This window comes from Anabrus simplex, chromosome 1 (assembly GCF_040414725.1).
Source record: "Anabrus simplex isolate iqAnaSimp1 chromosome 1, ASM4041472v1, whole genome shotgun sequence".
Lineage (NCBI taxonomy): Eukaryota > Metazoa > Arthropoda > Insecta > Orthoptera > Tettigoniidae > Anabrus > Anabrus simplex.
The window spans coordinates 97,624,306-97,640,277 of NC_090265.1; the positions used below are offsets into that span (position 1 = coordinate 97,624,306).

Genomic DNA, 15,972 nt, shown 5'->3' on the forward strand with positions numbered 1-15,972 from the left:
ATCTTCCTCTCATCTTTGCTGCCACCGCTCCATTCGTTGCCTATAAGCTAGCACCTTAGCGCGCTTCTTTCCGAGCTCTTCTTGAGTTCGCCAGACTTCCTGTCTCTCTAAAGCAAGTAAATCAATCGGTGCTACCGCTGCTATCGTAAGGACCGCAGGTTCGGATACTGTGCGATATGCGCTTGTAATACGCAAAGCTGATCTCCGCTGTACCGCAGCTATCCTTCGCCGGTATTTTTCAAACTTTAGAGATTCAGCCCAGACCGGCACCATATAGAAGTGTCGAGTGAACTATCGACATCAGAAGTCGTCGTTTGCTAGACTTCAGACCTTTAACGTTGCTCATTAATCTACTCAGCGCAATCGTTGTTTTCACCGCCTGATCTGTCACTCGTTTGATATGATCCCAAAAAGTAAGTTTGGTATCAAGTGTCACTCCGAGATACTTTATACTTCTAGATGTTTCGATTTCTGTTTGTCCTATATACATTGGAATGACGGTCGTGATCCTTTTTCTTGTCAAGAGAACAATCTCTGTTTTATGATCTACAAACTGTAATCTGTGATTCGCCATCCAATCTTTCACCCGTCGCATTACTTGATTTAGCTTAAACTGGGCCAACTCCAAATTTCGAGCAACTATCAAAACAGCCATATCATCAGCATAGCCCACTAGCATTGTGCCTTCCGGGATCTCTAACCTCAATAATCCATCATACACTATGTTTCACAGATTTGGGCCAAGGATGGACCCTTGTGCTGCACCAGCTGTGAGCCGTTTCACTCTCTGCCCATCTTTTTTGTGATATACTAAAGTACGATCTTTCAAATAATTTCTCATTATGCGCATGAGATACTCCGGTAGTTTGAAAGTATTTTGAAGCGCTTCCAATATGTCATTCCAACTGATCGAGTTGAAAGCGCTCTTAACATCAAGGGTCACAAGGACTGTCACTTTTCGAGAGTGATGATTACCCATTTGTGCCCTTTTAGCTGTATTCAACACTTCCCATACTGCATCGATTGTCGATTGCCCTTGTCGAAAACCATGTTGACGATCAGAGAGGTCCCCAGTAGTTGAACTGCTGAAAGTATTCTTGGCTGCAAAAGTTTCTCTAATCCTTTACCAGCAGTATCCAGTATACAATAAGGCCTATAGCCCCCAGATTTTCCTTTGCTTATTAAAACTAGCCGAGCTGTTTTCCAGCGAACACTGAACACCCCCGATAGCAGGCAGCTATTGTACATCAGCAGTAGTTGTGGACAGAAATCTGCTATCAGCTTTAATATCTCTGCTGCACCATCCTGAGGGGGTTTCTTTCTTGCACCATATTGGGCGACCAATCAATTGCTCCGGCTATTTTCCCCTCAACCATCCATCACTTCTACAGATCATTAAATGGATCAATGCATTGAATAAAAATGATGCTAAGTGTCGGTAGCTATGCTCGCTTCTAATATTCATTGTATAAACAGTTACCGCATCATAAAATTTAAGCGATATCGTAATCTTCATTTTTCTATTACATTTATTGATATGATAATCCTTAAATTGCCGCGCGACACCTCCCAGGGATAATTAAATTGCATCTGTGAACCGTATAATTTTTCGTGAGGTCAACTGGGACACCACATTTCCTTTTTAATAAATTACCATCGATACCATTCGTCCTCCAGAATCAATATCAAGTTTTCCATGTCCAATCATTCGAAGAAAAGAAAATAAAATAAATAAAATATTTTCTTTAATGAATTAATTCAAAATCATTTATATCCTAATGATATTAGCCTATCTCCTAAAATAATAACATCTAAATTGGATAATCTATAATTTATTTCATGATTCTAGAATCATAAAAGAAAATCTGATACTATTTATTGACATCAATTATTTTCCTCCTCTCTATAAAAAAATTTAAATTTAAATTTATTCTATCTTCGATCTGATTCAACTATTCCTCTTGCATTAATTATGCGCATCACAAAAATAAAGGATATATTCTCTTAAGTATATAAATCGAAATTACATATTCTATCTGTTGAAGACGTAGTATAACATTCTTGTGTTAAAAAATAAATCTAAGTCCCTAAGCCTTAGTAATCTTCATAATAAATATGCTTAACCTGAGTCCATCAGTTCTTGATTCTTTCTTTAAAAAATGCTTATTTTCATCATTATCAAACTGATATTCTGTTATTATCACACGCGTATCTTCCGATGTTATAACGTTAGCAATCGCAAGTAAGTTCCAAATATATATCAGCTCAAAATGGCTATTTCAAATATGTATCGTTCATTAAATGAGAAATATTGGTCACCTTGACCATGTCATTTGGTTAAAATATTCAAATAACATCTTAAAATTAAATGTAGGTATCGTGTAAAGATCAATTATTATCGTAGTTCAAATAGAAATTGTACCTAACATGATTTATGGTTTCACCAATATCCAATCAGATATCAAAAATTCCGTAGGAATGCATTTGGTAACCTATTTTATTTAATTGTGGTAGAGATTTAAATTGTGAAATTGTTCTATGAATTAAATACATTCTCAACACCAAACTTCAAATTATATTCAGTACAACGTTGACATATTCTCTATGAAGACAACAAGTTTCCCTTCTTTTATTTCTTATTTGGATATTTAATATGAAGACAGTTTACGGTAACCCACATACGAAATCTACGATGTATTTCATTGTATTCGTGTACCACTAACTCAATATATCTCGCATTACCATATTAATATCTTGCCGCATATGTCAAACATCACCATTGGCCAGTAATACGCCGTATTTACCGCCAAAATTATCCATAAGCATATCTATCTCTCCATTTACCAATATTAATTACCATAATATATCATTATTCATTCCCACAAATATATCTCAGTGAATAATTATTCGTAAATCCACATCAACATGCCACTCAAATCCTAACATCCCTACGTAAACATTTATCATTTCCAACAAGGCGGCAAATCATCTTAACATATCATTAATGTACTGCAACGGTACACTTTTGGGTTAGATTTCATATATAATACACATAAACACGTTATCCTGAAAATGAAACACATATATAAACTAAACAAGTTAATATTTACTCACATGTCATCGCGTCGTAACAGCAACCAGATATTAGTTACTCAGAAATCAACTATCTTCTTTAAAAATAGTAAATCTGGGATACGTCTCTTTGTATACGTTGTTTCAATCCCATAATGGTTGAAAATTACACTCTAAATCTCTCCTTGACATTGATTGTAAACTTTGGAAGAAATACATACTCCCATAATAATAAATCAACTAGGACAATCTCATTGCAAAGATGGCATCGACTGAGATTTCATCACGAAGAACTACGTAAAAACAACATACCAATGTTCACTACAAATATATGAATACTACATCTACGGCACATTAATTTCAAGATAATAAAGTAATTCTTTGGAACTTAGCTTGCGGCTGCTGACGTTAGATAACTGGGTTAAGCTTCGATGTTGTCATCTTAGGACTGCGTAGATCGTCTCCAACATCCGTTACGTCACCATCAGGTTGTAGTTTTGGGACCCGGGATAATAGAAACAGCTGGGCGGTCTACGTCGGTAAGTCGGCTCCATCTCCGATTTAGCCTCTCATGTTGTAGCCGTTAGTCATATGTGAAAGAAACATTTCCAAAATGGCAATTAATATCACGTCCATACTCTTGAGAATGAGAATCTAGATTATATCTCTGATTCAGGTTATTGAGACAGTAATTCAATGTTAATTCCTTGTGACAGATTTTAACAGGTAAAAATCATCAAATTAGCTTTTAATTTTTTTTATATCCAGCTAATCAACCTATAATGCGTTAAACTTGACTTGATATCTCGTAACGGCCTTCGGTCTATATTCCGACTACTGTCCGGATACTATTCAACTTGCTCTGATTTTCCGTCACGATATTTGTTTAGATATAGGTGTAATTCAAATATTTCTTCTCTGTGCAGGTTCTTCAGCTCTTAATAACTGAAATATCTCCCTTCTTCTTTCTGCGAGGATTATTTTTTCTCGTGGATAAATTTACGTAGTTTTGCGTACCAGATTTTTTTTATTGTTCACCTACTCCTTCTTTTTTAACAATTTAAAAACTTTCTATTTTTTATCACGGCCGCATGGATCCTTTATAAATTTCCGTCTCACTCCGTGACCTAGGCATACTTAATTCGCCAAATGTACAACTTAGCCGTCACGTGCATGGCTTCCTTGATTTTATACGTTCGTATTATATATATATATTCTGAAATCGCGGCCTATTTCACTTAATATATGCGTTCTTTTTTGATGTATGGCCCAATTCCATAATCTTCGCGATCTCATTACCGTGCATGGCAAACTTTTAATGTCGTATGACTACCTTTATTCCGTTATCAGGACTATGAAAACGGTACACTGCTGGAATACTATCTGGTCCTGGGGCATTCTTATATCTAAGGGACCTAATCGCTCTCGTCAATTCTTCTAGTGTAAAAAGTGGCACATCATCTATGAAGTCCTCATCATCATCAGCAGACCTCTCAGGATGATCAGGGAATAATGTATCCACAATATCCTTCATTGCATTTGAGTCCATGATCGGGTTCGAGAAACTTCCAAGTTTCTTCATAACGATATTATATCCTAAACCCCATGGATCGTCATCCACTTCTTTAGCCATTTTCCACCATTTGTCGACTTTACTCTTTTTGATAGCATTTCTCAATTCTTTCTTCGCCGACTTATACTCAGCTGTGAGTGAGGTGACTCCTTGGCTGACACGTGCTCTCTGTACCTTCAGTCTAAGTTGCAGACGACGTCTTCTCTGATCAGCAATATCTTTGGTCCACCAGTACGCTGAATGCTTCTTGTTTCGTGATGTTTTACGAGTCATGGAAAGATCATATGCTCTCCGAATAAGCTCCATGGTGAGCTCAACACATTTCTCAACGGCTTCTTTCCGTTTATAACAACATATTTGTTCTGTTATACTATCCATTTCATTTCTTAGGATAGCAAGAAATTTTTCTTTGTCCATGCTTAATATATTCTACCGCGTTGGTTCACACGATGTAATATTAATCTGTGAAGTTTCAGGAAGAATACAAAAAATAATGTACTGGTGATCACTTCCTGTGTATTCTTAAATCACCCGCCAGTCATTGATATTCGACACGTCATCAGATACAAAATTCACGTCCGGTCTGGTTCCTCTACAGACCGGTCGTCGAAACGTTGGCATATTTCCAATATTAGTGACCGTCAAACCCAGCCTAGCGGCCATCTCCATAGTTCGGCGCCCTCTAGAGTCATACTGTGGCATACCCCATTCTAGTGCTTGGGCATTGAATTCACCAGCCACGATTAAACCGTTGTCAAAACCTTATAATACGTCCTCTAGGCTGTCCAGCTTAGCCTGAAATTCAAATACTGACTCATTTGGCGTAAAGTAACAGCTCACCAAAGTATATCTACCAGTGCGGACCCAAACAAAGCCGTCTCCGCATCCTTGGTTTGATACTGGGCATCTACCCAAATCTGGTATCCAAATTGCAGCCGTCCCACAATTATCCACGAACCATCCTGGGTGGTCTCTGTCTTGATAAGGTTCACTGAGAAGAAATACGTCTACTCCTATCTCAAAAGTCATCTGCGTTAAAAGATCATTGGCAGTTCTACTCCTGTGCATATTTGCCTGAGTAACCTTCATCATTTACTGCCAATTTTAGTCTTTTCGAGAGCTTCAGGAAACGCTGTGCAGGCTTTTGAGCCAAGTGCATGACTTCGATTAGTTTCGTCGACGTTAATATCTGTGCAAATTACGCATCTCGGATTTGCTTTGCAACCTACCGCCCTATGCCCGGCTTCTCCGCACTTAAAACAAATTTTGCTTCTATCTGCACTTTTGCAGTTTCGTGCATGGTGTCCATACGAAAGACATCGAAAGCAGCGAGATACCACGATACTTTTTCGGATTCTACAATCCAACCATCCTATTTTAATTTTACCCATATCTAAATGTTTCTGGGCCTCCTTATCTTCCATCTCAATGATAGCAAGTTTTTGCCCTCTGCTGTTCGGATTATTAATTGAGACATTCAGTTCTCCTGAAGATTCTGAAGATCCTGTCTTACAGCTTCCTCTACATCTATAGCAGTGGTGATACTGCCCATGTCCCGAATTTCCAAGGTAGTGCGGGGAGTTAAAATCTTCACATCGCCATCCGTTCCAAGGACATCCCTTAAAGGTTGTTTAAAATTGTCCCTGTTCTCGTTTTGTGTCTTTATTAAAAGCGAGAAGAATCGCCACGGTCTGAGTTTTACGAATAGATCGAATACTCACACCGCTGTCTTCCGGTTTTATTTTACCCCGAATACCCTTCAAAACATCTGCAACAGTCTTGCCGTTTGTTGGTTTGATAAGGACAGCATCAGAACGATCCCTTGATTTTAAATGGGTCCGTTTATCTTGTTTTTCCCACTGTCAATGTCCTCCATTTTGCCAGAATCTACCTTATGTGTTAAAGGTTGGATGTCTTTATCCTTCTTCATTTCCTTCTTTTTTTTCTTATAGGAAATCTCGACCCATTTCTCCTTATCTTTATCCTCCCCGTTCGTCACTAACGGTGTCGTAGGCAATTCATTTATCTCTACGGTTGTTTGTTCCCGTTTTAGATTTTCCTTAGGTCTCTTCCAGGATGTCCTGCACGCTGCTCCAGCATCGAGAGCTTCCTCCAATTTTCGCAATCCATTCTGGATTTCCAACTTAAAGGCCGGTCTCCACTGATTAACATTTAACAACAACATGTTAAATGTTAAAAGTGTTATTTGTTAACTGGTGACACCATCAACATGTTAAATGTTAAATCTTGAATACTGCTTCATTTAACATTGTGTCCACACTTAATAAACATGTTAAACTTCACTTTCTTTGTTTATATATGGGTAGTTCATCATATCAATTTGTGGTAACACATTTAGGTGGTGTCTGGTATTTTCAAACAAGGGCAATGGACTCAGATGAAGAGGATTTGGCCTTTGTTATTGCCATTGTTGCTACTTGTTATGATTTAGAAATGCAGTCCTATTAGACACATTTCTCCCCCTCATTCTGCTCATTGCTTCAAAAGCAAACCACTTTGAAGTATAAATTTTGTCCGCTCCCGCCCCCAAATGTTCTGATTTTTTAGAAATACACGACTGTACTGGGGCGGAGGGACGCTAGGTTTTTTTTTCGATGCACTCGCGGGAACAATTATGGATAGTTTAGATGTCCTGGAAAATGTCGGCTTTCTTCGCTTTATCCCTGCATTCCTTTGATGAGACATCCCACAAACAAGGCATTTCTATTATAGCATTAATTAAGTCCAAAGTAATCAACTCCACTCCATTTCTGACTATAAATTTTACTATAGTGCGCGTATCGCTACCAGTACTGTATTTGTAGCTTATGACAAAGAGAATGGGTGTTGCGGAGTGTTGTAACTATAATCCTACTCACGGGAAGCACGTCATTTGCATTGTTTGGCTATCTGTTGACATGTAAACGGAAAGGAAGTTGCCGAAGCTGTGCCAACATCTCCCGAACAACGAATTGACTTGACATGTTTTCCACTTGGAGCGGAAAACACGCCAACATGTTAAAAGTGTTAACCTCAACATTCTGAGTTAAAATGCAAGGTCAATTGGAAGACACAATCACAATATACATGTCAATTGTAACATGTTAAATTTAACATGTTGGTGTTAAATGTTAATCAGTGGAGACCGGCCTTTAGGTTCTTAAGCGGAATAGCTAGAATGTTTTTCACCAATGCCCTAACGATCTCAAGATGTTCCTCCTTTTTACGCTGTTCCTCCATTATTATTTCCTAACTCCTCCCATTAGGTACTTGCGTCATATCCTGTGTCCGAATATTGGCACATTCAAGTACGTTTGCACTCCTATTCTGACACGAAAGTGAGAGAGCTCTACCGAATCTCTCTGAACTTCTGCCTCCGTCATCTTGCAAGAAAGGAATCTAACTGGCCGTGACTGAGCCGCGGCGGCGAAGGATCCTTTCTTTGATGTCGTATATTCCTTGAAAGGACCTTATAACCTAAATCCTGAATGATGAAACACTTAACTTATCTACAATTAATTTGTCTACAAGTCAATGAAATAATTTGATGAAGTTGTAAAACAATACTACAGGTACTAGAAGAATATTCTAGCTCAACTTCTAGTGACGCATGTCGTTAATTACTTACGAATTCAACATAAGAAGTACACACACATATTCACCCATCTGTCCATCACGCAACAACCCCCAATAATAATAATAATAATAATAATAATAATAATAATAATAATAATAATAATAATAATAATAATAATAATAATAATAATAATAATAATAATAATAATAATAATAATAATAATAATAATAATATGTCGGTTACGTATAGACAAATACAGTAGAGACAATACACGACACTTACGGATTTCGCCTTGCTAAAATGGGAGACAATTCGACGGTGGCGCTCCTAATGACCTGACCTGAACAAATCGCGCTAAATTGAAATATCAATGGAAATGTATATACGGAAATGGATAAATAAATTACGTCTAGAAAGAAAGTGGTATTGAGATATTAACTTCGAAGTTGCTAAAGCAATTCTGGATAAATGAATGAAGAATTATTTAAAAGGTTATTATTCAAAGACTGAAATTAGACATATAAATAAGGTGTGAAATGGACTGCTGTGAAATGGCTTGATCTTTCATTTATGCATTACTTTTTTAGCTTTAGCATACCTGCCTGAAATCTTACGGTTGGATTTATCTTTTTTCCTCATTTAAAAACAATGGATCATCACATTAAGACATGTGTCAATAAAAATATCGGCACATTCCTTACACATATGATGCAATGAATTAACATTTAATAGCTGGATAATTTTCCTCTTATCATGAAGCCTACTAACAGAAAGAAAATCTACAAAATCCCGGCTTTAATCTGAGAAGAGGGATAAAAGAAAGAAAAGTTTGAATATGTTGTCGATAGTGATGCTTTGAGGAATATTTACGTACAATTAGAGTAAAAATGTAACATACCCTTGGCTGTATAGTCGAGGATTTTTCAAGTCGCTGGCCTGGAAATGATCTGAACAGATCTTATAATTCTTATACAAGCGTAACGTCCCTTCTTTCTTGTACACTTTATCCAAATCGCTTCTGTGACATTTCACAACGCACAGATCACACCTACAACAACACATCAGTATTGAAGGTTAACTGCTGCACTATACAATAAAATATGCGTATTATATTTTAAGCCCGTTAAAACATGGGTCGAGCAGGTCAGAAGATTATGAAGTACTATAAAAATCTCTGTCACTGGAAGAATATGTATGCAAACACAATATTACTTGCATGTTCTTGTCACGAGGGAACCTGAAGAACAAGCGCGCATTTTTCTCTACTACGTAATTGCTGCAGCCAAACACAGCACATACCTTTCCTCTCATGTTGAGAGGAGATATCAAGGAATGACACACGCTACTATTTAATTATGTCAACTCATTGGAAACGCATAAATAACACCAAAAACTTCACACAAATATACACGTGCTCTTATGACAGAATCAGTACCGTTCAGGTCTATCCGCTAGAGTGAGCTCCAATAGCTGTCCCTCGATATCTCGCTCAGTGTCGTGTATTGTCTCTACTGTATTTGGTATAGACCAAGTCGGCGGCCATTTTATAACATTTCGATATGTGCATTCAGGTCTGATAATATTGTAGTTGGTCTTGTTTAGAGCGGGATCTTATATTCCTGCGTTTAGAAGGCTGTGCTCTAAATTAAAATGGAGGACGTTGGTTAAGTGCCGTCCGGTGTATCAGGCAATGGAAAAACTGTCGTTGGTTTCTACAACTGAATATTAGACAAATACGTGACTTCCATGCATTCTTACACGAATATATCGTAAGTTTGGAGCCTTCCTATCTTTTATCCCTTCCATCATCACATGTATTATGTTTTATAAGTATCCTGATAATTCTGTCACCTGATTAAATTGACATTGAATGAACAGCTCTGATGCTGTAGTATGCCAAGAACATTGCGATAAATGAATAAAGACTAACGATGAGTTTCCTTAGGTGTAAAGAAGATGACAGTTCTGTTTGGAGAGAATGCTGTGGGCGAGTATAGCAGTGGTCCACCAAGGAAAAAATTTCGTCTTGCCCTTACTCCCAGGAACAGCCCAGATCAAATTTCCCATGACAATCCAGCTGTTGTAAAAGGTAAAGTATAATAACTCTACGATAGCAGTAAATTACGTACAGCGCAGTAGGGTTGATATCTCAGTATATCAGTTCTACTACAATTTCATACTATATTACAAATTTGTGTTTGAGTAGCTGTTTTAGACATAATGCTCGTAAGTTGTCTGCCGATTAAGCTAGACAGGCTGTTTACTAGATATATGCACTTTTTTGAATTCATGTAGGCTTAGTTTTCATTCCAATGTTCGATTTTATCGTAACCATAATAATATACTTTTAGTTTGGAATGATATGAGACTGAATATAATGGGTGTAAAAGGTGTTGACAGTTATTTTTAAGTTGTACTGCACAGATATTCTACAAGTCAGTAACTGTCAATAAATGCACATGGCAAGTATCAGTGTACGATAATTCAGGACTGTCATGGAAATATATTTACGGTTTAAATCGTGCTGCTATCAGCTTGCATTGGGAGATAGTGGGTTCGAACCCGACTCTTTGTAGCCCCGAAGATATTATTTTGGTGGTTTCCCATTTTCAACTAGGCAAACGCTGGAGCTGTACTTTAGTTAAGGCCACGGTCGCTTCCTTCCCACTCCTATTCCAATGTCACCACATCTATGTCGATGTGATGTAAAGGTAATTATAATTTAAAAAATCTATTCAGCAGTCTCAAGAAACTTTTAAATTAGTGGTAAAGCTAATTATCTAACAAATAAAAGGTTTTGAACGTCTTTATGCAAACAAAGTCGCACTAACTACTTTTACGGTTTTTGGAATCGCTGAGGTGCCGTAATTTAGTCCCACAGAAGTTCATTTACGTGCCAGAAAATCTATCAACACGAGGCTGACGTATCTCAGCACCTTCAAATACCACTGAGTGAACCAGTATCGAATCTGCTGAGTTGGGGTCAGTAGGCCAGCGCCTCAACCGTCTTAGCCACTCAGCACTGTACAGACCATAAATACTTGATACTTAAACGATCATGGCAACTAGGCAGGCCCTCAAATTACTTGTAACAAATACTTTATTATACCAAATACAGAACAACTATGAACATGAAGGAGGAGCCAGATTTACTTATACCAAACACAGAACAACTATGAACATGAAGGAGGAGCCAGATTTACTTGTTTACGCGTGCCAGCCAGTGTGCAGATAAATAAAGGATTGTAGTGGCGAAGTTTCTTCAATATCCATATTTCTTTTCGTGCATGAAAATAATTTCAGATTCGTTTGTTTTAATGATGCTACGTGACAGAGCTAAAAATTCTAAGCTGTCTACCAAAATCCCGTGATTTTACGACCAGGTGTTCAGGAGATAGGATCTGCTTTGTAATTGAAGGGATAATTTCTACACATGAGTGGGAAAGATAAGAAGATAACAAAATAATTAGATTCGCTTGGGAAGAGTGTTCGGAGAAGCTTTCTTTCTCAGCGAAACACAAGCCAGGATAACAGTATTGCTGGTATTAGATTAGTGTGGTGGAAGTTTAAGACGTGCTGTGAGCTGGAGTTTTGTATTCATAATGTGTGTTAGCAGGCCGAGTAGCAGTCGAACACTTGATAATATTCTTATAGGTTTACTGGTACAGTCAGGTGGGAAATGTAATTTATAGTGTGTATGGCTTTTTAAAGAAGCTTTCGAATACAAAAGTGCATGAGAACACAAATATTTATCAGAATCAGGAGCTGGCGGCTCAAGTTTGCAGTGTGCATGTACACACCGTGTCCAATATTCTTGAAATAGGGAGTAAGCCTGCGTTTAGATTACCAGAAAAATTTTCCATAGTTAAGAAATGTGCTACATATTTGGACGACTTTGAAAAGTGTGTTTGATGCCAAACAATATTTGGCTTGTACAATAATGGAGAATTTTCAATAGCTAAGAAATTGGTGTATTTTATGAAGGGGAAAATTAACTATCAGGGCTCCGTATACTCTATGCACATGCTATTGAAATCGATCATTTATCGTATACAAGCAAACTAATGACGATAGGAAATTCCTTTTAGAAGGATGCGACGTTGTTGCAAGGCTAACATTTTTATTTACAGTGCATACTCTACTCTCTGGTGATGACAGACCTTTCTTCTGTCTGGATGAAACCTGGATTAATCAGAACCATTCCAGTAGGGACATATGGCAAGATTCATCCAGAAGAGGTGGCCAATGAGTACCTGTAAGAAAAGGAGGCAGGCTGATCATATGTCATGTAGGGTCAGTGAAAACCGGCTTTGTATGTGACGGTACCGGTACAGCCTTTGATAATGTTTGCCATGATCACCTCTGTAACACTTTGAACTCCTTGCCAATACCATCCAAACTAGCATGTCTAGTAATGCTTCTTCAAAGCTCTAGTTCTACCTAGATTGAAGCCAATCGTGAGACAACTATGCCGATAAGTATCCAAAGAGGTGTGTTGCAAGTGAGTAATTTGTCTCCGATCTTGTATGACATGTCCACAAATCGCATTCAGAAAGAATTGAATGAGGAAGTACTTATTGAAGACTTTGGTTTCACTTTAGTGGATGGCTTCCCTACTTAGCATACTCACTACTAGTGTTTGCTGATGACACATTGATTATTGCAGGAGATGTTAATGCTGCAATGCTGATTTACATGTTCAGCGAAACACAAGAAACATTCTGCATTGGGTGCACACATGCAAGAAACTGAACACTTTTTACAACTATTGAAAGGGATTTAAGAATTTTAAGAAGAGTAAAAAAAGGGAAAAGAAATGACGGAATTGGAATATATATACATTCATTTAGATCAGCAATACAACACAAATAAAAACCTAAATGATGAAATTGCAATAAAGAACCCCCTCTTAGTACAATTACCAAAATTAATACAAATGCTTAAATCTGATATAAATAAATTCTATAATCCTTTTAATCCGACAAAAGTTAGTAGCTTATTGACACAAACTCCTCCCCTTACTTCTCCTAGGCAGTCCTCTCCACAATCTATCTACTGTAGCTATCAATGCACCGCCTACCTTCACTTCCCCTTCCCACTCCCCGCCAAACCGCAAACTCATCCACACTCACTCATATAGTACATGGAGTGCAAACGGAACAAGTAGTTCTCAAGAGGCTGTGAGTAACACTGGACAATAACACAGCAACAGGAAGGGTAAGTGACAATTCTTTCGATAAGAAGCTTATACAGAATTATAATCAAAGCTTTAAACATATTTTTTATTTTTATTACAGATATATCAACAAGCTCAATTTGGAAACTTACGGTGTTCATTCAAATTCTACTTCACATTAGAATGTTTCCATTTTACCAACAAGTTCGTTCAGAAACAATACTGCGTATTGACAATATAGGATTTGTACAAGTGTTACTCCAGTAACACCGAGAACAAGATAAGTGTTCATAATATAGGCAATTATCAACTGTATAAAATCGTTAACATAGTTAACGAAGGTTTAATAACAATTACATAAGTCCCAGATCTCAAAAGGTTTTTAAAAAATGTTTTTAAATAGTATATTCAGCAGATGAGTTTTGTCAGTTAGCCTAATTTAAAGGACGATGTTAACACTAAGATTTTAGACAAATGTGTTTTAACTTAAACATAATTTTTATCGTATAAGATTTATAAAATATTGCAAGATTTGTCACTCATGCTTACAAAGCATATTTTAGCTCAATAGAATATGTTCACGATCTTATCAAACCTTGGGTAAATGATAATTGGCAAATGATGCTCACAAAAAGGAGCAAAACATGTACCATATTAACAATTTAATAAAGATGTAAGTCCTTATTAGCTTATTATGTATTGAATAGGTGGTATTTAATAAAATTATAAGAATTTGTGTCACAAGTCCACACACAGTCGATTCTCCCCATTCTTTTTCTTCTTCTTCTTCTTCTTCTTCTTCTTCGGTAGGACGATAGGCAAAGCTCGACAGGATGTAGAGGGTTCAAGGAGACCTTGCCCTTCCATCTCTTGAATCTTCTGAATGACGAAGTTGCGCTTATCCCTTTCAGACCTGAAAGAAAACTGGAGGTGTGAATTTTTGTTTGTATGTCAAAAATTGACTAAAATGGTCTTAAATACATGTATTTTTAGTTTATTTTACAAAATAATAATTGTTGTGCGTATCAGGATTTAATTCACTACTTAAAGAAAAAAAATTCAGCTCAGTACATGTGAATATATACACGATGTACATGATCAAATGTTCTATGTTACAGTGTGGAATGATTTGAAACAATTAAAATCTTATACATTACATTTTTCACCTGGAGTAAGAGTTCTGCTTTCACAGTCCTTTCGATGGCAGCACCTAGCACTCCCGCATGCATTGCCTTTAGGGAAACCTAGCTCGCACGATTGTGCATATCAAAATTTAAAACCTCATGGTATTACGTATGATGTTGTAAGTTCACAATTTATGTTCGCTGAACAATTTAAACACTTCATTGATTACATTCTGATATTCAGTAAAGCTTCTATATTAATATGAATGCAATAAATAAATACTTACTTTAGGCACTACTGCTTCCCGCCATCTTGTCGAACTGTATTTTTAAACTCTTCTTCCTGCCCCCTGGTGGTCAAGTGCTAAATAATAACTACTTATGTACATGCTACATGTCCCACACAAGCACTACGGTCCGGTCTACCGCCAAGAAAACTTAAAATAAGCTCGGACATAAATAAAACATGAACCTGTACAATTTTGCGTACACAGTCTGAAAGGGTTATCTGGGTTGATCGGATATGGGCATTGCTTGATGCGTGAGGAAGTGCTGCATTCAATGGTGTGCGTTACAGTGGTAGTCCATCCTATTTTATTGGTGATGACTAGAGACGAGAATTTTAGGCACTAAAAACAGTTAAAATAAGCAGGCGTATAGGCTCTTAAATTAGCCAAAATAGGCATTTAAACAGGCACTAACATGTAAAATAGGCAACTAAATAGGCATGAAAAAATTACTTATAATTTTATTACACTCAATTACTATAAAAGGAATTTACAAGCAACATTTTTGTTTTCCGGTAACAATCTTGTTCTCCTCTCAGGCATAACGTTTTTGTACTGAGAGAAAGATCTGTCAACATCACATGAAGTGATTGGACAAAACTTTAGTGAAGTCACTTCATCTGGTTTTATTTCGCTGACAGCAGCTGCCTTCCCAGCGGTTCGGTCAAAACTTCCCGAGACTTTTTCCACAATCCTAAACGACGCAACCAGGGGCATGCCACTCTTCTCCAACTTGGTGATTGCTCCCGGCAGCTTGTTGAAATTTGAAGATGCTCCGTTTTATGCAGGGGCATATTACCTCCCAACATTGCAGTGCGTAGGTCTGAAGGAAATGGTTGTTGGTCGCTGCCCAAAGTGGACTGGTAGAAAGGCTGCGTTGATACAGATTTCTGTACTGGTATCAGATGCATCGCAGTATTTCAAAGTTGATCTTTGTGGTATTTTTCTCGTATATATCATGAATTTGTTTCATAAAAAGAAGACTATTAGAGATGATGTTTCTAGAAGTACAAAACTTTAAGGTAGGGACAAGGGAATTAGTAATTTACATGGAAATATGCCCTCAAGGATTTTCAGTTATAATTTGGCAGTATTGTGTCGAGTTCACCGGGTGAAAATATAATAAAAAGAAGTGAAATGATACCGGAGTAGTGTAGAGGAGA

General features: G+C 37.3%; 1 protein-coding gene across 1 annotated transcript in view; it reads left to right on the plus strand.

Moving 5' to 3' along the window:
* Positions 1-9,855: 9,855 nt before the first annotated feature.
* Positions 9,856-15,972, plus strand: part of Usp1 (ubiquitin specific protease 1) — a 289,870-nt gene continuing 283,753 nt past the window's right edge. Inside the window, exons 1-2 of the mRNA XM_067156525.2 lie at positions 9,856-9,991; positions 10,168-10,311. Of these exons, the coding sequence (XP_067012626.2) occupies positions 10,179-10,311 (133 nt within the window). The 5' untranslated portion in view covers positions 9,856-9,991; positions 10,168-10,178. The remainder of the gene's footprint in view (positions 9,992-10,167; positions 10,312-15,972) is intronic.